The 21,676-nt window shown below is 42.8% G+C and overlaps 1 protein-coding gene across 5 annotated transcripts in view; it reads left to right on the top strand.

Moving 5' to 3' along the window:
* The window catches only part of HYCC1 (hyccin PI4KA lipid kinase complex subunit 1), a 118,242-nt gene that overhangs the window by 78,983 nt on the left and 17,583 nt on the right, over positions 1 to 21,676 (top strand). For all 5 annotated transcript variants that reach the window (XR_013216820.1, XM_077268750.1, XM_077268747.1 and 2 more), the window contains 2 exons: positions 5,706 to 5,801; positions 20,952 to 21,068. Coding sequence is in view for 4 of the 5 variants with exons in the window: in XM_077268750.1 (XP_077124865.1) it covers positions 5,706 to 5,801; positions 20,952 to 21,068 (213 nt within the window). In the remaining variant the exon portion in view is untranslated. The remainder of the gene's footprint in view (positions 1 to 5,705; positions 5,802 to 20,951; positions 21,069 to 21,676) is intronic.

Here is a 21,676-nt window from a genome sequence, read left to right as displayed (position 1 = left end):
CAACCCCTGGCAAAAATTATGGAATCATCGGCCTTGGAGGATGTTCATCAAGTTGTTTAATTTTGTAGGAAAAAAAACAGATCACAGACATGGCACAAAACTGCAGTCATTTCAAATGGCAACTTTCTGGCTTCAGGAAACACTAAAAGAAATCAAGACAAAAAATGTGGTAGTCGGTAATTGTTACTTTTTTTTTTTAACCAAGCATAGGGAAAAAATTATGGAATCACTCAGTTCTGAGGATAAAATTATGGAATGAAAAACAAAAAAACACTCCAACACATCACTAGTATTTTGTTGCACCACCTCTGGCTTTTATAACAGCTTGCAGTCTCTGAGGCATGGACTTAATGAGTGTCAGACAGGACTCTTCATCAATCTGCCTCCAACTTTCTCTGATTGCTGTTGCCAGATCAGCTTTGCAGGTTGGAGCCTTGTCATGGACCATTTTCTTCAACTTCCACCAAAGATTGTCAATTGGATTGAGATCCGGACTAGTTACAGGCCATGACATTGATCTTATGTGTCTTTTTTTTCAAGGAATGTTTCCACAGTTTTTGCTCTATGGCAGGATGCATTATCATCTTGAAAAATGATTTCATCATCCCCAAACATCCTTTCAATTGATGGGATAAGAAAAGTGGCCAAAATATCAACATAAACTTGTGCATTTATTGAAGATGTAATGACAGCCATCTCCCCAGTGGCTTTACCTGACATGCAGCCCCATATCATCAATGACTGTGGAAATTAGCATGTTCACTTCAGGCAGTCATCTTTATAAATCTCATTGGAACAGCACCAAAGAAAAGTTCCAGCATCATCACCTTGCCCAATGCAGATTCGCGATTCATCACTGAATATGACTTTCATCCAGTCATCCACAGTCCATGATTGATTTTCCTTAGCCCATTGTAACCTTCTTTTTTTCTGTTTAGGTGTTAATGATGGATTTTGTTTAGCTTTTCTGTATGTAAATCCCATTTCCTTTAGGCGGTTTCTTACAGTTCGATCACAGACTTTGACTCCAGTTTCCAACCATTCGTTCCTCATTTTTTTGTTGTTGTGCATTTCCTGTTTTGGAGACATATTGCGTGAAGTTTCTGGTCTTGACGCTTTGATGTCTTCCTTGGTCTACCAGTATGTTTGCCTTTAACAACCTTCCCATGTTGTTTGTATTTGGTCCAGATTTTAGACACAGCTGACTGTGAACAACCAACATCTTTTGCAACATTGCATGATGATTTACCCTGTAAGAGTTTGATAATCCTCTCCTTTGTTTCAATTGACATCTCTTGTGTTGGAGCCATGATTCATGTCAGTCCACTTGGTGCAACAGCTCTCCAAGGTGTTATCACTCCTTTTTAGATGCAGACTAACGAGTAGATCTAATTTGATGCAGGTGTTATTTTTGGGTATGAAAATTTACAGCGTGATTCCATAATTTGTTCCTCAGAATTGAGTGATTCCATAATTTTTCCCCTATGCTTGGTTAAAAAAAGTAACCATTACTGACTACCACATTTTTTGTTCTTGATTTCTTTTAGTGTTTCTTAAAGCCAGAAAGTTACCATTTGAAATGACTTTAGTTGTATGCCATGTCTGTCATCTGTTTTTTTTTTTTTTTCTGTACAAAATTAAAAAACTGAATGAACATCCTCCAAGGCCGGTGATTCCATAATTTTTACCAGTGGTTGTAGCAGCATGTGTTGCACTTGGCTTTCATCAAATCTCAACAGGGAAGAAAGCATGCAAAGTCCCAAGGAGGGCAGAGAAAACTGGTTGTAGAAAAGGAGGAAAGCACATGAAGAGTAGTAAATAAGTGCAGGATAGAAGCTATGCTGCTATGTTAGCTGCTGAAAACCTCAGTAATCTGGACACACACGGATATCACAGGCAGCCTATATTGCTAAGGCCTCTTTCACACTTCCATCTTTTCAGATCCGTTGCAATGCGTTGTTTTGGGAAAAAAAACAGATCCTGCAAATGTGCCCGCAGGATCCGTTTTTTCCCCATAGACTTGTGTTAGTGATGGATGGCCACACGTCGCATCCGTCGTGCGACGGATCCGTCGTGTTTTGGCGGACCGTCGTCTGGAAAATACGTTCTATGTAAGGCTACTTTCATACTGGCGTTAACTGCATTACGTCGCAATGCGTCGTTTTGCCGAAAAAAACGCATCCTGCAAAAGTGCTTGCAGGATGCGTTTTTTCGGCATTGACTAACATTAGCGACGCATTTGCGACGCAATGACACACGTCGCAACCGTCGTGCGACGGTTGCGCCGTGCTGTGGCGGACCGTCGGGAGCAAAAAACGTTACATGTAACGTTTTTTGCTCCCGACGGTCCGCTTTTTCCAACCGCGCATGCGCGGCCGGAACTCCGCCCCCACCTCCCCGCACTTCCCCGCACCTCACAATGGGGCAGCGGATGTGCTGGAAATATGCATCCGCTGCCCCCGTTGTGCGGCGGAGACAACACTAGCGTCGGGAACCTCGGCCCGACGCTAGTGTGAAAGTAGCCTAACGTTTTTTGTCTGCGTCGGGAAAACGTGTCGCGACGGATCCTGCGGCATACGTCGTTGTCTAGAATGGAAGCCTATGGACGCAGGATCCGTCGTGACACGTCGTATGATGGAATCCAGCGCTAGAATCCGTTTTTTTACACTGAGCATGCTCAGAATCAGGAATTTGTAGCCAATTGGCCAGACAGGCCTCAAATCTACATAAACCTGGCCTGGGGCGTCACCCCCAAAAGACTCCTGCCAGCCTGAAGACAGCCAGTCAATATATTGGTTTCCCTATTTTCCAGTAGCCAATTACATTTTGGAGACTCCCATTTTTAGGCATGGAAAAACGGATCCGTCAAAAAAAGGATGGTAAAAACGGACAAAACGGATGCAACGGATCCAGTTTTTCAACGGAACCGTCTAGCAGATCCGTCGAAATACTGGATGCGTTGCATCCGTTTTTCACTATTTTTGACGCATCCGTCGATACGTCGCGCCAACACATTGTGACGGATTCAAAAAAACGGAAGTGTGAAACTAGCCTAAGGCTGCTTTCACACTAGCGTCGGCACGGGGCCGTCGCTATTCGTTGGCCTGACTTGCTGACCGGCGTTGTGAAAATAATGCCCGACGTGGACAGCGGAAGCATTCTTACGACTCTTCCGCTGCCCCATTGTAAGGTCCGGGGAGGAGGGAGCAGAGGTTTTTTTTGCCGACAGTCCGCCAAAACACGACGCATCCATCGCACGACGGATGCGACGTGTGGCCATGCGTCGCTAATGTAAGTCTATGGGGATAAACGCATCCTGCAGACAACTTTGCAGGATGCGGTTTTTCTCCTAAACGACGCATTGCGACGTAATCCAAACGACGCTAGTGTGAAAGTAGCCTAAGAGAGACACTCGCAAGCAGCCTATATTACTGAGAGACACTCCTGCAAAATCTCAAACCTGAGATGTCTGAAAATTAAGGAAGATGCAGACTGAGACTCCACAATTTTATTATCTGAAGGTTACCATTAACGTATGTAAAAATAATTTGTCCACAGTCTTTAAACACCAAAGTGACTCTTTAATGTTGTTCTTGTGGCATCAAAACAGTTAACATTTCAAATACTGTTTTTATATTTATACTGTGCAATGATCGATTGCGATCATGATTTTATTTTGGTCTAGAAAAGCAAACTGTACATTTAGCTGAGGCTAGGGCTGGCTTTCTCCTCTCAGCGGAGCAGCGCTTCACACCTGTCAGTACATTGCAGGAGACCGGTTATCAAAGGCAATTTTGATCTGCATTTATATGCGGTGATTATGGAAACGGAGCACTTCAGACAAAAGCAATTCGTCTCCTGTCTGGCATTGTGTGCTGAGACCCCTTTTGTTTGTGTACGGTCTATAGGAATAAGGATGTCTAGTGTTACTACTATTCTTCTATGGGAAGCCGTACTCACAGACGCTTTGTTATTATGGATTTATGAAATGGATCAAAAGCTGCAAATGGAAAATTAGATTAATTTTAAAAAATACTTCTGTTTTTATAAATGGGTGAATCTTCATATTTCATTATTTTGTTGTCAGGTTGCATTCAGATGAGCATTTCTACCATAAGGGCAGTGACACCTGGCAGTGTCTGCAGGACTCACAGCACAGCACTCCCATAGTCTGCTGGAAGTTCTGTCCATCAGAACCAGTGGGTCCAGGTGTGACACCTGTAATGTGCAGCAGCCAATCCAGGCACAACATGCCTCTCTGGTGAGGCCTAAATGTTGCTTTCACCCGACCACTCCAGATTCCTCCCAAATGTTGGTTAATTATTTACTACTTTGATTATGGCCAATTATTGGGGATCTCACATTGGCAGTCTATTCCCCGTGCACGGTTTACACTCACTTGGGTCAGAGACGGTCTGTTTTTCCTCATCTCCATGCTGCTGAAAAGTCGGCAGTATGAGCCCCATATTAGGCCTAGTGACCTGTGTGAAAATTGACATATATCATATATTTACTATGGGAATCTGTCAGCAGGCATTCACCCCAGAAATATTTATTTACCGGATAGCACCCAAATTATATTCGCATGTAGCGCTTTAAAAACAAGTCCAGCAATACCTTTTACATGACCAATCCTCCTCCGGTACTAAGAAATCAGTGTTTGAATTAATATGAGGCTTTAAGATCGGAAGCGTCTGTCACTCCAGCTCTATTCCCCACCCATCGCTGCCTCTTCCTGCTTAACCTTTATGCTGGGTGACTTCAGGAAAAGGAGCAGTTAGTCAAACAAGAGAAGGCGGTGCTGGGCGGGGAATAGAGCTGGAGTGACAAAGGCTTCACAGTAGTTCTTCAGCTTCATTTGCATATGAATTAAAATGCTGATTTCTCAGTAAAGAAGGAATGGACTGACCAAGTAAAGATATCACTGCACTTTTTTTTTTCAAAGAGCTACATTTGCATATTAATACTTTTTGGGGTGAAATCCTGATGGCAGAATCCCTTTTAAACAATAGGTAATTATGTGATGACACATTACTTTTAACGGATGCCTATGAAAGCTGCAATACAGTGACAGCCATCACAATTGGGTGTTTATCATAAACCTTTTTCATTGGACCTTGCAGCATGAAATGGCATTGTTGACTGTCTACTTTTTTTTTTTTTTTTTTAAGATATTCTGGTGTATACCTTCCGATTGAGGCCAAAAGTACACTACTTAGGCCTCTGTTTCACAATTCTGCCCTATTACCTTGTCTAGTGTGATGGTCAAGACTAGTGATGAGTGAACATACTTGGATAAGGTGTTATCTGAGCATGCTCAGGTGTTAACCGAGCGACTTTGGTGTGCTTGGAAAAATATGTGAGAGTTCCCACAGCTGTTGGAACAGCTGCAACACATGCATAGATTATCTATTAGGCAATCCCCGCATGTGTTGCGGCTGTCGAAACAGCTGCTTGATGTGCAGTCACGAGGACTTGAACATATCATTTGAGTACGCCGAAGACACTGTTAGCACTCGAGCATGCGCAGATAACACCTTATCTGAACACATTCGCTCATCACTATTCAGGACCTTTCTGTTCCGGCATACATCCTAAAGATCCATAAAAATATAAACTTGACATAAAGACCGGCCGCTAAGGAATATTGTTTGGTTACTTTATTGGGCTCCTGTAGTGACAATACTATATCTATTTACCTCCAGGTTTGAAGTGTTGTCCTTCCTTCTATTGTGTTATAATTCCGCCTTAAACTTCATGCCAGCTCCGTCCCTTCGATCCCTGTGTCAGATGTCCTCCAGGTAAGACCACATTATTTTTGCCATCCTAGATGGATCTCTCTCTTTAAAAAATCAATATATTGTGGAACTTATGGGTAATGACAGTGTATGTATGTATGTATGTATGTATGTGTGTGTATATGTATGTATATGTATGTATGTGTGTGTGTATGTATATGTGTGTGTGTATATATATATATATATATATATATATATATATATATATATATATATATATATATATATATATATATATATTTGTGTGTATGTGTATATATATACACATACACACATACATATTCATATCGTGAGGCAGTGACCCCTGTCACAGCTAGGGGGCGCTGTTTGTGCTCCCCAGGTTGTGCATGCAGACGGATGAAGTCCATAGGTGTCATTCGGGTTTTCCATGTGGCTGAAGGCCACATGTTTGTGTATGTTAAAAGCCCTGCAGTAAGAGGTACGGGTGTGCCAGGTGAGGTGTCAGGTGTTGTAGTGCACATTAGTGTCAGTCTGGTGTGTGCTGGTGTGCAGAGCAGAGGCCTGCAGAGCGCTGGCTGAGTGCATGGAGGCACAGGCCAGCGGAGCCAGCACCCAGGGCATTTGAATAGCCTGGCACCCACAGCGTATACAGCAATGCAAGTCGTCCATGGTACTGGTCTCGGAGGTGGATGTCCTGTGCTCGAAGGAGTCGGATGTGGACAGTCCTGTGCCCAGAGGTGGATGTCCTGTGCCCGAAAGAGGACTAGCATGTGTAACAATTGCAAACAGGTGGATATGGTGCCCGGCTGCTATCCAGAGGATATACTGGGCTGTGTACGGCTGTGTGAGTACAGAGACTGTAAGAGACTGTGATACAGTGATGCAGGACACCCACGGGATCTAGTCAGAGGGGGCTGGCGTGTGTAGTGTCTGCAACATATGAGGCTGTGTGTATGGAAACAGTAATATGGCGTGCGGTCGCCCAGGAAAACTGGACAAGGGAAGTCTGGCCTGTTTAGGGACTGCAAATCTAAAGCCATATGATATGTATTGCTATGAACTGAACATTGATAATATACACTGAAGTGACATGCATTTGCGTGAATTGGACTTTAATGCTGTGAGGAAACACATTAAATAGATTTTGTGTTGGAACTTTGTGGGTCACTGCCTCTTCACTGCGTACGATGCTACTACAATCTTAATAAATATATATATATATATATATATATATACATACACTAGATGGTGGCCCGATTCTAACGCATCGGGTATTCTAGAATATGTATGTCCACGTAGTATATTGCCCAGTGTCGTAGCATATTGCCCAGCCACGTAATAGATTGCCCAGCCACGTAGTATATTGCCCAGTTACGTATTATATTGCCCAGTGACGTAGTATATTGCCCAGTGACGTAGTATACAGCACAGAGCCACGTAGTATATTGCCCAGCGACGTAGTATATTGCCCAGCGACGTAGTATATTGCCCAGCGACGTAGTATATTGCCCAGCGACGTAGTATATTGCCCAGCGACGTAGTATATTGCCCAGCGACGTAGTATATTGCCCAGTGACGTAGTATATTGCCCAGTGACGTAGTATACAGCACAGAGCCACGTAGTATATTGCCCAGCTATGTAGTATATTGCCCAGCTATGTAGTATATTGCCCAGTGACGTAGTATATTGCCCAGTGACGTAGTATATTGCCCAGCTATGTAGTATATTGCCCAGCCACGTATGACACAGGTTAAAAAAATAAAAAATAAACATATACTCACCTTCCGCAGGCGCGTTGTAGTACTGTCGCCTGTGTGGGGTGCAGGCGGCAGCTTCCGGTCCCAGGGTGTGATGACGTCGCGGTCACATGACCGTGACGTCACGGCAGGTCCTTTCCGCGCAGGCACGCAGGACTTGTGATGACGTCGTGGTCACATGATAGTGACGTCATGGCAGGTCCTTCTGCCAGACCATCCGTGCTACCGGAACGTGCCGGCTGCATCGCGAGGAGCGGGAAAGGCGGCGTAGGTGAGTATATAATCATTTTTTATTTTTTTTAATTATTTTTAACATTAGATGTTTTTACTATTGGCGCTGCATAGTCTGCGTCAATAGTAAAAAACTTGCGTCACACAGGGTTAATAGCTGCGGTAATGGAGTGCGTTACCCGCGGCATAACGCGGTCCGTTACTGCTGGCATTAACCCTGTGTGAGCGGTGAGCGGAGGGGTGCATGCGGGCGCCAGGCAGTGAGTGCGGGGAGTAAGGAGCGGCCATTTTCTTCCGGACTGTGCGCGTCGTTGATTGGTCGCGGCAGCCATGACAGGCAGCTGCCGAGACCAATCAGCGAACAAATAACCGTGACAGACAGAAGGACGGAAGTGACTCTTAGACAATTATATAGTAGACTAGATGGTGGCCCGATTCTAACGCATCGGGTATTCTAGAATATACATGTCCACGTAGTATATTGCCCAGTCACGTAGTATATTGCCCAGCCACATAGTATATTGCCCAGCCACGTAGTATATTGTCCAGGCACGTAGTATATTGCCAAGTCACGTAGTATATTGCCCAGCGACGTAGTATATTGCCCAGCGACGTAGTATATTGCTCAGCGCCGTAGTATATTGCCCAATTATGTAGCATATTGCCCAGTGACGTAGTATACAGCACAGAGCCATGTAGTGTATTGGCCAGTCACGTAGTATATTGCCCTGCCACATTTGTCACAGGTTAAAAAATAAAAAATAAACATATACTCACCTTTCCGAGAGCCCCTTGTAGTCCACGGCAGCTTCCGGTCCCAGGGTTGGTCTGAGGTGCAGGACCTGTGATGACGTCGCGGTCACATGACCGTGTAGCAGTCACATGACCGTGACGTCACGTCAGGTCCTTTCCGCGCAGGCGAGCAGGACTTGTGATGACGTCGCGGTCACATGACCGTGATGTCATGGCAGGTCCTTCTGCCAGACCATCTTTGCCACCGCAACCTGCAACGGAAGATGGCGGGCGCGCGAGCGGCTCAGCGGACTACAGAGGGTGAGTATAGCAGGTTTTTTGTTTTTTTATTTATTATTTTTAACATTACATTTTGTACTATTGATGCCGCATATGCAGCGTCAATAGTACAAAGTTGGGGACACACAGGGTTAATAGCGGCGGTAACGGAGTGTGTTACCCGCGGCATAACGCGGTCCGTTACCGCCGGCATTAACCCTGTGTGAGCGGTGACCGGAGGGGTGTATGCGGGCGCCGGGCAGTGAGTGCGGGGAGTAAGGAGCGGGCATTTTTTTCCGGACTGTGCGCGTCGCTGATTGGTCGCGGCAGCCATGACAGGCAGCTGGCGAGACCAATCAGCGAACGAATAACCGCGACAGACAGACGGAAGTGACCCTTAGACAATTATATAGTAGATGTATATATATGTATACACACACACGCATATATGATAGATATATATATATATATATATATATATATATATATTATATATATATAATTACACACACACACACTGTTTTTCACTACATTCTCAAGTTTGGCCATTCACAGCACAGTGTGAGAACTGCTTCCTCCTGTGCATAAATGTGTGTTGTGGTGTGGGGAAGGTGTTAAACCAAAAATTGAAAAACTAAGATTAGGGAAAATAAATTGTGTTCTACAATTGAAAACGTCTTCATCTACATCGGAGTTCGTGTGTTTCCTAATGGCCTCCAATCTAGGACTGGAATGCATATGAGTCACCAACTGTGCAGGCAATGAACCTTCAGACAATTTATTTTTTACAAATCATATGCAAAAGAGTACGGTATATTGTGTAATAGGCTCCTGTTGAGATCAGTCCATTTTATCTGGTCTCTTAGTCAAGCAAAACTAAAATATTGATAGACCAACCTTTTATGCTTTTGTGAAAGGGCTCAGTGAGTGACCATATATCTTTTATGTACACGTCCGGTCATTTCATACAGTCTTTTGTTAATACACACCAATCAACCATGCGACATGTCGATCAGGGCAAGACCAAAGGCAGTTTTCCACAGGCTGAAGCACACTGCATGGGCGCACCAACAATTATTAATATGATTGTTCTGATCCCAAACAGTTTGCATATTGTCGGCAGCACATCCCTTGTTTACACAGGGAGATGTGCTGCCGACAACTATTATTTTTGGGCCTACATGAACAATGTGTTGAGGCCCTTCAGACAAATCTTTACTTGTTCGCCGGCCAATAACCGTGAATGTGTATTGTTACTTGTTCAGTTTATTGTCAGCTGTTGTAAAAGGGCCCTATGTTATCTCTGCCGTGAAGCAGATCTGTCTTAGATTTCACAATATTAGAAAACAGATCTTGTAGGATTGATAAACATTGTGTATTTAAAGGGAACCTGTCACCCCCAAAATCGAAGATGAGCTAAGCCCACCAGCATCAGGGGTTTATCTACAGCATTCTGGAATGCTGTAGATAAGCCCCCGATGTAACCTGAAAGATGAGAAAAAGAGGTTATATTATACTCACCCAGGGGCGGTCCCGTCGCGGTCCGGGCCTCCCATCTTCTTACGATGACGTTGTCTTCTTGTATTCAGGCTGTGGCTCCGGCGCAGGGGTACTTTGTCTGTCTTGTTGAGAGCAGAGCAAACTACTGCAGTGCGCAGGCGCTGGGCCTCTCTGACCTTTCCAGGCGCCTGCGCACTGCAGTACTTTGCTCTGCCCTCAATAGGGAGGACAAAGTACGCCTGCGCCTGAGCTGCAGCGTGAAGACAAGAAGAGGACATCATCCTATGAAGATAGGAGGCCCCGGACCGGAACGCGACGCCCATCGGACCGGACCGCAGCGGGACCGCCCCTGGGTGAGTATAATCTAACCTCTTTTTCTCATCTTTCAGGATACATTGGGGGCTTATCTACAGCATTACAGAATGCTGTAGATAAGCCCCTGATGCTGGTGGGCTTAGCTCATCTTCGATTTTGGGGGTGACAGGTTCCCTTTAAAGCAAATAATCAGTGTCAAAAAGACCATATAAGGCTGTGTGCACACGTTCCGGATTTTTTTGCGTTTTTTTCGCTGTAAAAACGCGATAAAACCATGAAAAAAACGCATCCATTAAGCATCCTATTAATAGAATGCAATCTGGAAATTTTGTGCACATGTTGCATTTTTTCCGCGAAAAAAACACATCGCGGTAAAAAACGCAGCATTAATTTTGCGTATTTTTCGCCGATTTCCCGCTATTTTAATGCATTGGGAAGCTCCGGAAAAAAACACAAAAAATACGCACAAAAACGAGAGAAAAACGCAAAGAAAACGCATGCGGATTGCCTACAGAAAAAGTACAGATTTGTTCAGGAAATTTCTGCAAAGAATCCTGACGTGTGCACATAGCCTTATAGTGTATAAAATGTGTTTAACTCAGTATACTCCCACCTAATCTGATTGACAGCTCCTCAGTGTCCCACCTCCCCTGCTGCTGCTGAGATCTCACACTGCTCACTACAAGTTGCAGCTGTCAGTCAGGCTGGGTGGGAAGAGGCCGTAATAAAATGCTCATCTTAAATCTGGATTACAGTCATTCTGATGTGGATTTTCAGTACACCAGCCTCATCAGGTCTAAGGGTATGTGCACACGTTTAGGATCTGCAGGAGGAAGGTCTACTGTAAATCCTTGTGGTGGCAGGAAAATTACGCATAAAATCCGTGCATTTTTAATGCGTTTTTGTCTGCATTTTTATATGCAGATTTTCCCCCACTTAGTACAGTTGAAATCTGCAAATGAAAAATGAGACTAAGGAAATCCATTCACTTCACCGGCACTAGCAAATCTTAGTGTCACAGGACCGGGCAGAAGAAAAACACAACAAAAACGCAATGTTAAGTGTTTGCTGCAGAAATTTCTGCACCATTTCTACATCTCTTGGCTGGAAAACTTCAGCATAAAATAAGTGCGTTTTTTTTTTACATGCGTTTTTATTGTGGATTGGGTGTAGATTTAAATCCATTGCAAATAAGAAAATAATATATAAAAAAATAAGCAACGTGTGCATGAAACTTCAGGAATCTCACTGCTGAGACTAGGACATCCTTTAGGTTTTGTGCTAAAACTGCGCCGAGAAAACGCAACGTGTGGATAAACCCTTAAGGTTCTGTATAATGTAGACAGCAGTTCATATTCTGAAATCTGGTGACAGATCCACTTTGGAATCTCTTAATTTAATAGTCTAGATTAGAAAGGCATTCAGCCTACTTTGATGACAACTTCATTACAAAAAAATATTTTTTTTTTAAATCTTCTTTTCCAACCCTTCACTGTGTTTACTTCATGCACGGGTGAATTCTATCCTGAAATAAGCTAGCTTGTCATTCATGGGAATTTTTTTTACATTTAGGGAAATTTCACGTCTTGTATGATTTGTAGATATGGCTGTAGTGATGAATTAATTCATTCATCAGCCAGTGAAATATAACTCATAAATGAATGGCAGCCTTTTATACATGTGAATTTTCTGACAGATGGAGCTGAATTGGTATTCCCCTGCCTTCAGTCCTCAGTGTTCTTCTCTCCGCTTGCATGATTACAGATTCCTCTAGACTGATTTCCATCGCCTTCAGCTAAATGGAGGAAAATAGGAACCATCTTGCCGGAAATTCTAAGAATTTTGTTGTTTGCATCAAACCATGCAAACAACAAAACTGTGAAAGAAGGAAAGCGCAATAGGGTCTTAACTGGTAACAAAAAGGTGGCAAGAAAGGGATCCACTCACCCTATATAGTTGCCACAAAGCAACATGTAACTGGCATGACATAGATGTCAGCTGCTGCAAGTGACATCGGTCACTACAAGGACCAAACAGTGCGAAACGATAGGGAGGGAGATGTCACTCCTGCACTGCTGCTGATGAATCCATAATGGTTTCCAACAAATATTATTATTATTATTATTATTTATTGTTATAGCGCCATTTATTCCATGGCGCTTTACATGTGAGGAGGGGTATACATAATAAAAGCAAGTACAATAATCTTAAACAATACAAATCACGACTGGTACAGGAGGAGAGGACCCTGCCCGCGAAGGCTCACAATCTACAAGGGATGGGTGAGGATACAGTAGGTGAGGGTAGAGCTGGTCATGCAGCGGTTTGGTCGATCGGTGGTTACTGCAGGTTGTAGGTTTGTCGGAAGAGGTGGGTCTTCAGGCTCTTTTTGAAGGTTTTGATGGTAGTCGAGAGTCTGATGTGTTGTGGTAGAGGGTTCCAGAGTAGGGGTGATACGCGAGAGAAATCTTGCATACGATTGTGGGAAGAGGAGATAAGAGGGGAGTAGAGAAGGAGATCTTTTGAGAATCGGAGGTTGCGTGCAGGTAAGTACCGGGAGACGAGGTCACAGATATATGGAGGAGACAGGTTGTGGATGGCTTTGTATGTCATGGTTAGGGTTTTGTACTGGAGTCTCTGGGCAATGGGGAGCCAGTGAAGGGATTGACAGAGGGGAGAGACTGGGGAATAGCGGGGGGACAGGTGGATTAGTCGGGTAGCAGAGTTTAGAATAGATTGGAGGAGTGCGAGAGTGTTAGAGGGGAGGCCACAGAGCAGGAGGTTGCAGTAGTCAAGGCGAGAGATGATGAGGGCATGGACTAGGGTTTTTGCAGATTCTTGGTTGAGGAATGTACGGATTCGTGAAATATTTTTGAGTTGAAGTCAGCAGGAAGTGGAAAGGGCTTGGATATGTGGTTTGAAGGAGAGATCAGCGTCAAGGATTACCCCGAGGCAGCGAGCTTGTGGGACTGGGGAGAGTGGGCAGCCATTTACTGTAATGGATAGGTTCGTTGGGGGGGTCGCGTGAGATGGGGGAAAGATGATGAATTCTGTTTTGTCCATGTTAAGTTTTAGAAATCTAGCGGTGAAGAAGGATGAAATAGTGGACAGACATTGAGGGATTCTGGTTAGTAGGGAGGTGATATCTGGTCCAGAGATGTAGATCTGTGTGTCATTAGCATAGAGGTGATACTGAAAGCCATGAGATTCTATGAGCTGTCCCAGGCCAAAGGTGTAAATGGAGAAGAGCAGGGGCCCTAGGACTGAACCTTGTGGGACTCCGACAGATAGGGGACGAGGTGAGGAGGTGGTGTGTGAGTGGGAGACGCTGAATGTCCGGTCTGTTAGGTATGATGAGATCCAGGATAGGGCCGAGTCTGTGATGCCAAGGGATGAGAGGGTCTGTAATAATAGGGAATGGTCCACTGTGTCAAATGCAGCCGACAGGTCGAGGAGGAGGAGGACAGAGTAGTGTCGCTTGCTCTTAGCGGTTAAGAGGTCATTGGTGACCTTAGTTAGGGCAGTTTCAGTGGAATGGTGTGACCGGAAGCCAGATTGTAAGCAGTCAAAGAGGGAGCAAGAAGAGAGATGGGAGGACAGTTCAAGGTAGACATGATGTTCCAGTAGTTTGGAGGCATAGGGGAGAAGTGATATAGGGCGATAGCTAGATACAGAGGATGGGTCAAGAGAAGACTTTTTGAGGATAGGTGTGATGGAGGCATGTTTAAAGCTTGAGGGGAAAACACCAGTTGTTAGTGATAGGTTGAAGAGATGGGTTAGGGTTGGGATGAAGACTGTGGTGAGGTTTGAGATGAAGTGGGATGGGAGCGGGTCAAGTGCACAGGTGGTGAGATGCGATATTGAGAGTAGAGTGGAGAGTTGATCTTCTGTAATGGTGGAGAAGTTGGTTTTGGAGGTGGAGGGCTGGGAAGTAGGGAGGAAGGGCTCTGGGGGTTGTTGACCAAAACTTTCTCTGATGTTATCAATCTTCTGCTTGAAAATGAACAAATAGAATGTATTCATAAAACAGGTTTACAGGATCAACGCATTTTGAGGATGCGCAGGACCTCTTCATCAGGACAGAAACCAGGTCATGGCTGAAAGTGTTATCACCCTTGAAATTGTTCCAGAAAATGAAGTATTTCTCCCAGAAAACTATTGCAATTACACATTTTGTTATACACATGTTTATTTCCTTTATGCTTATTGGAACAACACCAAAAATGGGGAAAAAAAAACAAATTGGACAAAATTTCACTCAAAACCCCCAAAATGGGGCGGACAAAATTGTTGGCACCCCCAACTTAATATTTGGCTGCACACCCTTTGGAATAAATAACTGCAATCAATCGCTTCCTGTAACCATCAACAAGCTTCTTACAACTCTCAGCTGGAATTGTGGACCACTCTTCTTTTACAAACTGCTCCAGGTCTCTCTTATTTGAAGGTGTCTTCTCCCAACAGCAATTTTAAGATCTATCCACCGGTGTTCGATGGGATCCGGACTCATTGCTGGTCACTTGAGATCTCTCCAGCTCTTTGTTTCCATCCATTTTTTGGTGCTTCTTGAAGTAAGTTTAGGGTCATTGTCCTGCTGGAAGAACCATGACCTCGGACACAAACCCAGCTTTCTGACACTGAGCACTACATTGTGACCCAAAATCCTTTGGTAATATTCAGATTTTATGATGCCTTGCACACAGTCAAGTGACCGAGTTCCAGGGACTGCAAAACAACCTCAAAACATCTTTAAATTTCCATCATATTTGACTGTAGGTACAGTGTTTTTTCTTTGTAGGCCTCATTCCATTTTTGGTAGACAGTAGAATGATGTGCTTTACTAAAAAGCTCCATCTTTGTCTCATCTGGCCACAAGACACTTTCCCAAAAGGATTTTGGCTTACTCACATTCAATTTGGCAAACTGTAGTCTAGCTTTTTTATGTTTCTGTATTAGCAGTGGGGTCTTCCTGGGTCTCCTGTCATTAGTATTTCATTTCAGTCAAATGTCGACTGATAAGTTTGCACTGATACTGATGCACCCTGAGCCTGCAGGACAGCGTGAATTTCTTTGGAACTTGATTGGGGCTGCATATCCACCATCCTGACTATTCTGCGTTGCAACCTTTCATAAACTTTTCTCTGCCGTTCACGTCCAGGGAGATTAACTACTGTACCATGAGTTGTAAACTTCTTGATTATGTTGTGCATCGTGGACAAACATCAAGATCTCTGGAGATTGGTGATATTTCTCAACAATTTTGGTTCTCAAGTCCTCAGATATTTCTCTTTTACTCTCTGTTCTCCATGCTTAGTGTGGCACACACAGACACACAATGCAAAGATTGAGTCCACTTCTCCCCCTTTTATCTGGTTTCAGGTGTGATTTTCATATTGCCCACACATGTTACTTGCCATAGGTGAATTTGAAAGCGCATCACATGCTTCATACAAAGTTGTTTACCCACAATTTTTTACAGGTGCAAACAACTTTGTCCTGCCCATTTTGGGGGGTGAATTAATGTCCAATTTACCCCTTTTTTTTTTTTTCTATAAATACGCGTAAAGGAAATAGAGGTGCATAATAAAATTTGTAATTGCAATAATTTTCTGGGAGAAATACCTTATTTCCTATACACACATATACAGTACAGACCAAAAGTTTGGACACACCTTCTCATTTAAAGATTTTTCTGTATTTTCATGACTATGAAAATTGTACATTCACACTGAAGGCATCAAAACTATGAATTGACACATGTGGAATTATATACTTAATAAAAAAGTGTGAAAAAACTGAGATTCTTATAGTCTAAGTTCTTCAAAGTAGCCACCTTTTGCTTTGATGACTGCTTTGCACACTCTTGGCATTCTCTTGATGAGCTTCAAGAGGTAGTAACCGGAAATAGTTTTCACTTCACAGGTGTGCCCTGTCAGGTTTAATGAGTGGGATTTCTTGCCATATAATTGGGGTTGGGACCATCAGTTGTGTTGTGCAGAAGTCTGGTGGATACACAGCTGATAGTCCTACTGAATAGACTGTTAGCTGATTTTTTCTTGCCATAATACAAATTCTAACAGTCTATTCAGTAGATCGGTCAGCTGTGTATCCACCAGACTTCTGCGCAACACAACTGATGGTCACAAACCCATTTATAAAGGCAAGAGATCCCACTTATTAAACCTGACAGGGCACACCTGTGAAGTGAAAACTATTTCCGGTTACTACCTCTTGAAGCTCATCAAGAGAATGCCAAGAGTGTGCAAAGCAGTCATCAAGGCAAAAGGTGGCTACTTTGAAGAACCTAGAATATAAGACACATTTTCAGTTAACCCCCATATAGTATATAATTCTGCACGTGTTAATTCATAGTTTTGATGCCTTCAGTGTGAATGTACAATTTTCATAGTCATGAAAACACAGAAAAATCTTTCAATGAGAAGGTAGAAGGAAGAGCCATGTATAGATTTCCATTACCTGTATGCCCATATTAGTAGGTCATATACGTCCAGGAGGGTGACAGATTCCCTTTTAAAACTGTCATTTTTTTATTTTTTTTTCCAATTCCAAATGGTATTTTCAATAGTTTTGGATATCTTAGACTCCGGCCAAAACCTACAATTGATGATGGATGTGACCTTGTATTTCTAAGTATTTCTGTCTTTCCTTGCAATGTGCAATTAGAACTTTAAGTTGAGTTTTGATCCTGGTGGGAACCATGTAGGGCAGATAACGTTTTTTGTGTACTGAACCCAGTGTTTTTATATAAAATAATATTTATTGCTTTGGCTAGATGGGTCCTTTATCAAAATGCCCCATTTCTGGATCTCCCAGCGATCTTTTCCAGATTGAGGGCAGTATGTGCTGAATCTCTGTGCAGCATTACTACAAGGGTAAAGCCGGTTTAATATGGTTTGTGCTCATGGATCTTGGGTTTCCTGACCTGAGTATCCCTATATATGTTTGAGGCATTAGCTTAGGTTAGAAGACCTTATTTTTGGGTTGGGTATTCTGATCTGAGCAATAAACTTTTGTATTTTGTGGACCCTAACTCAATGTTATTTGAAAATTAGTTTCCAAAGCTTTCCTTTTATCTAATTTAAATGCGTAGGCTGTCTCTGAAATTTTAAGAAAATAAAAATCTCCAAAATGATATTTCCTGACCGTCTCCGTAATTCTTGTTCAGTCTGGAAAAGCATTTGACCGCTGCAGCCAATCGCTTTATTCAACAGTGACCAAGGTGTCACTGCTGCAGCAAGTGATCGGCTACAGATTTCACATGCCTTTTCAGAAGGAGCAAGGATGAGAAGCGTGGCAACATCAAGATGGTAATATTAATATTTTTCTTTTTATTATGTTGTAGTATTTCTTTTTTTTTTTTTTTTGGCTTTAGATGTTTATTTTTGTTTTTTACTTTAATGTCAGAAGTGGACAGCCCTGTTTAAATGCAGGACACTCAACACAAAGCTGAAGGTGTGTGTGTATAAAAAAAATTCTATATTATTTATAATCTTTCATCTTTCTGTCCGGAAGCACTAGTTTACAGTGGAAATTGGCACTGCGGTTGAGCAGTTGCTGACTGTAGTGTATTGATCACCTAACTAATTAAGTGTGGAGTCGGTCAATAGTCCTGGCAGTATTAAACTCTTCATCTCAATACATATCAATCCTCTCTGCACGCCAAGTATTAATATAGTGGCTAATGGACAGAACGATGCTTGAAAAATAAAAAGGACCCAGCGCAGTTTAATTTTCTATGTGACTGAGCAAAGTAAAGGCCTTTTTCGGTATCTGGTGTTACGTTCTTGTGGATACAGGCAGCTGACTCCATTACTGCCTTTTCTAGCGTAATAAAGGTTTGATTTTAGCGCTTTGGATGACATTTGTGCCTGTACCATTGGTAAGCTGCAAGCTTGTGAACACGGCTGTCTTTTATGGCAATGTATAGATGCCCTAAGGAAAAAGTCATTTAAGTGTCTATTAGGCTATGTGCACGCGCTGCGGATTTTGCTGCGGATCCGCAGCGTTTCTGCAGCTGCGGGTCCGCAGCGGTTTCCCATGCGTTTACAGTACAATGTAAACCTATGGGAAACGCAATCCGCAGTGCACATGCTGCGGAAAAAACCGTGCGGAAACACAGCGATTTACATTCCGCAGCATGTCAATTCTTTGTGCGGAATCTGTAGCGGTTTTACACCTGCTCCATAATAGAAATCCGCATGTGTAAAACCGCAGTGGAATCCGCACAAAAACCGCGGTAAATCCGCAGGAAAAACGCGCAGTTTTTGTCTTGCGGATTTAACAAATCTGCTGTGGAAAAATCCGCAGAGGATCATTCTACGTGTGCACATACCCTTAACAGTCTACATGAAAAATCATATAAACCATCACTTATACCAAAATATTCTCAGTGGGGACAGATTTACTAATTCCATTTACTTTATAAACAGTGTGAAATGAGCTAAATGTATTACAATGGCTCACACTAGCTAATACGTTTGGCACATTTTCGTTAGCAACTTTTAGACTCCTATTTTTCTCCAAAATGTTGGCGCATTTTAAAGAATTTTATGCCACTCGCCTCTTCAAGCACCGAGCAAAAAGTGTCTAAAACAACGAATATAAATGGGACTTGTCACGTTAACCAGGATTAGTAAATCTTTTTAGGTATCAGACATTGTGGTGTTTCAGAAAAAATATAGTTGAAAGTAGTCAAGGAAGAATTTACTAGTCTGAGATGTGCATATTTAGGAAGTGAATGGTCAGTCTAGCTGAGCGGCAGGGAGAAACCATCGAGGACATACCTCCTGGACTAGTAACCTCATCCGTGGCCACTAGTGATGAGCGAGCCTGCTCATGCTTTAGTAGGGTATCTTCAACGTGCTTGAATGATATATGGCTGCATGTCTCGCAGCTGTTCAAGAGCCGCAACACATGCAGGGATTGCTTAACAAACCTTGTTTATGCTCAGATAACGACTTAACGCTCGCTCATCACTAATGGCCACTCTTTAAACTATGTTTTGGTTGTTTTTTTAAAGCCCTGCAGTGTCTCATATCAAAACATATGTTTGTAAGGCGTTAACTGGTCTCTGCATTATGCTGCCCTTGGTTCAGGCAGCATGAATCATGTGACGAATTCCCTTTAAAGGTGTTGTCCACATTGGACAGCCCCCTGCTTAATCAATTCAGTACCACAATTGAAATAAAAACAATGGTTGCTCGCCCCTTGCAGCGGCGATGCTGCCGCTCTTGTCAAAGCATCCAACACCGCGGAGACACCATCACGTGTTTCTCAACGCAGTGATCCAGTTGAGAAACACGTGATGGTGTCTCCGTGACTTTTCTACATGCACTTGTCAAAGCAGACATCTGCCCTGATGGAATATTTAATAAATTGTTGCGAAACATCGACCGCGCATTGGCTGCAGTGGAGTACGCATTGCAACAATGACATGTCCCCTCCGGCAACACCGGTGTCAACATCGGTGGAACAGCGCCACTGCAAAAGGTGAGTGGATCCATTATTTTCTTGTCATTGGGGTCCTGAATTGATTAAGAAGGGACTGTCCAGTAGTAGACAACCAGTTTGATATATAAAATCACTTGAATGGCTGAGGACACGCACTGTACGAGGTGCTGCAATTTCTTCTGAAAAGCTGTAAAAAAAAGAAATATCGTCAATAATCCTTCCATACTTCCTCGCCATGTCAGCAGAATACAGCCAACAAAATGGCTACCACAGAGAATGCATGCTGTTGTTGACGGTATTTTCTAACAAGGAAGGTGACATGCCACAGGCTGGGGACTTATTTAGAACGTTCACTGTAATTTATAGCTTTGTAACCTCTTCTCACGTACAGAACCGTGGAATCAATGGTGCCCTAAAAATAAATAATGTTTGTAAGGAGTGAAGAGGTAGAATTTGCACCTGTACGCTGAATACCTAAGAGGGTTCACAGTCCCTTCTGCCCATTAGACACCAGTATTAAAAATAGAACATTCTCGGTGGAGGGCCCCATGATCTTGTTTACATTGAGACCCTCAAGTTATACCTATTGGCTCAGAGACCAATTTAATTAAAAAAAAGAAAAAAAAAGAAAAAACAAACTTGTAAGATTATGCCCATATTGATATATGCACTATGGATGTTTTAGAAGGCTGGTATTAGACAATGCTTGCATACAAGAGCCTTGAACCAAATAGATGGTGATCCAACATATTCATTAGTACCACAACGGAAGGCCACAAATCTATTTATTTATTTATTTATTTTTATTATTTTTTTTATTTCATTATTTTTTTCTTGTCTTAAATTTTATTTTTATTTTATTTTTTTGTGCCTAAAATGAAATTTGTTGCTAATACTGTCTTGCAGGCTCTGTGTATGTGGATATCCTCGGCAGCATGCAAGAAAACTTACTGGGGTCAGGAACAGAATACCAGTGTCCTCCGAATTTATGGTGCAGCTTCTGACTGGCATTTACTACTCATTGTAAGATTACACCTGTGTGGTATTATCTGCTTTTATGGATTCTATGTGCAAGTTCCAGGTCTCCTACCAGGGGCGTAACTACAACAGGTGCAAGGGATGCAATCACACCCGGGCCCTGGAGCCTAGGGGGCCCTAAAAGTCCCTTTGGCATATAGAAAAAGACTATTGCTATTAAAGATTTAAAATATTTGGAGGCCCCGTTGGCGATTTTGCATCGGGGCCCATGAGTTTTAAGTTACACCACTGTCTCCTACCCATGATTAGCTAATGATTCATGTATATGCCTGTGTGGGCCCTTTTATGTTAATAAACATCTGAATACTACATGACTAGAATATATTTGTTTATGTGGTCCATATGGTTCAGCTATTTGAAAGATCTGTGGAGATTGTGTCCTTCTTTGTTTTCTTTTACTCAAATTTTACATTTAGTAATTGGCTGATAAAGTTGGTAAAAGTAGTCTACAACATCTAGTATTGTCCAGTTGTCATATGTGCCCTGAATTCTCAATCTTGAAATGTATCTAAAGACCAAATTCACACAATGAAGGCTAAGTGTGCTTCAGGCCTTCGTCGTCTGTTTGTTGCTGTGTGATATAGCACAGCAGA

Source organism: Ranitomeya variabilis, chromosome 6 (genome assembly GCF_051348905.1).
Source record: "Ranitomeya variabilis isolate aRanVar5 chromosome 6, aRanVar5.hap1, whole genome shotgun sequence".
Classification (NCBI taxonomy): Eukaryota; Metazoa; Chordata; class Amphibia; order Anura; family Dendrobatidae; genus Ranitomeya; species Ranitomeya variabilis.
This window is presented reverse-complemented; position numbering and strand designations above follow the sequence as displayed.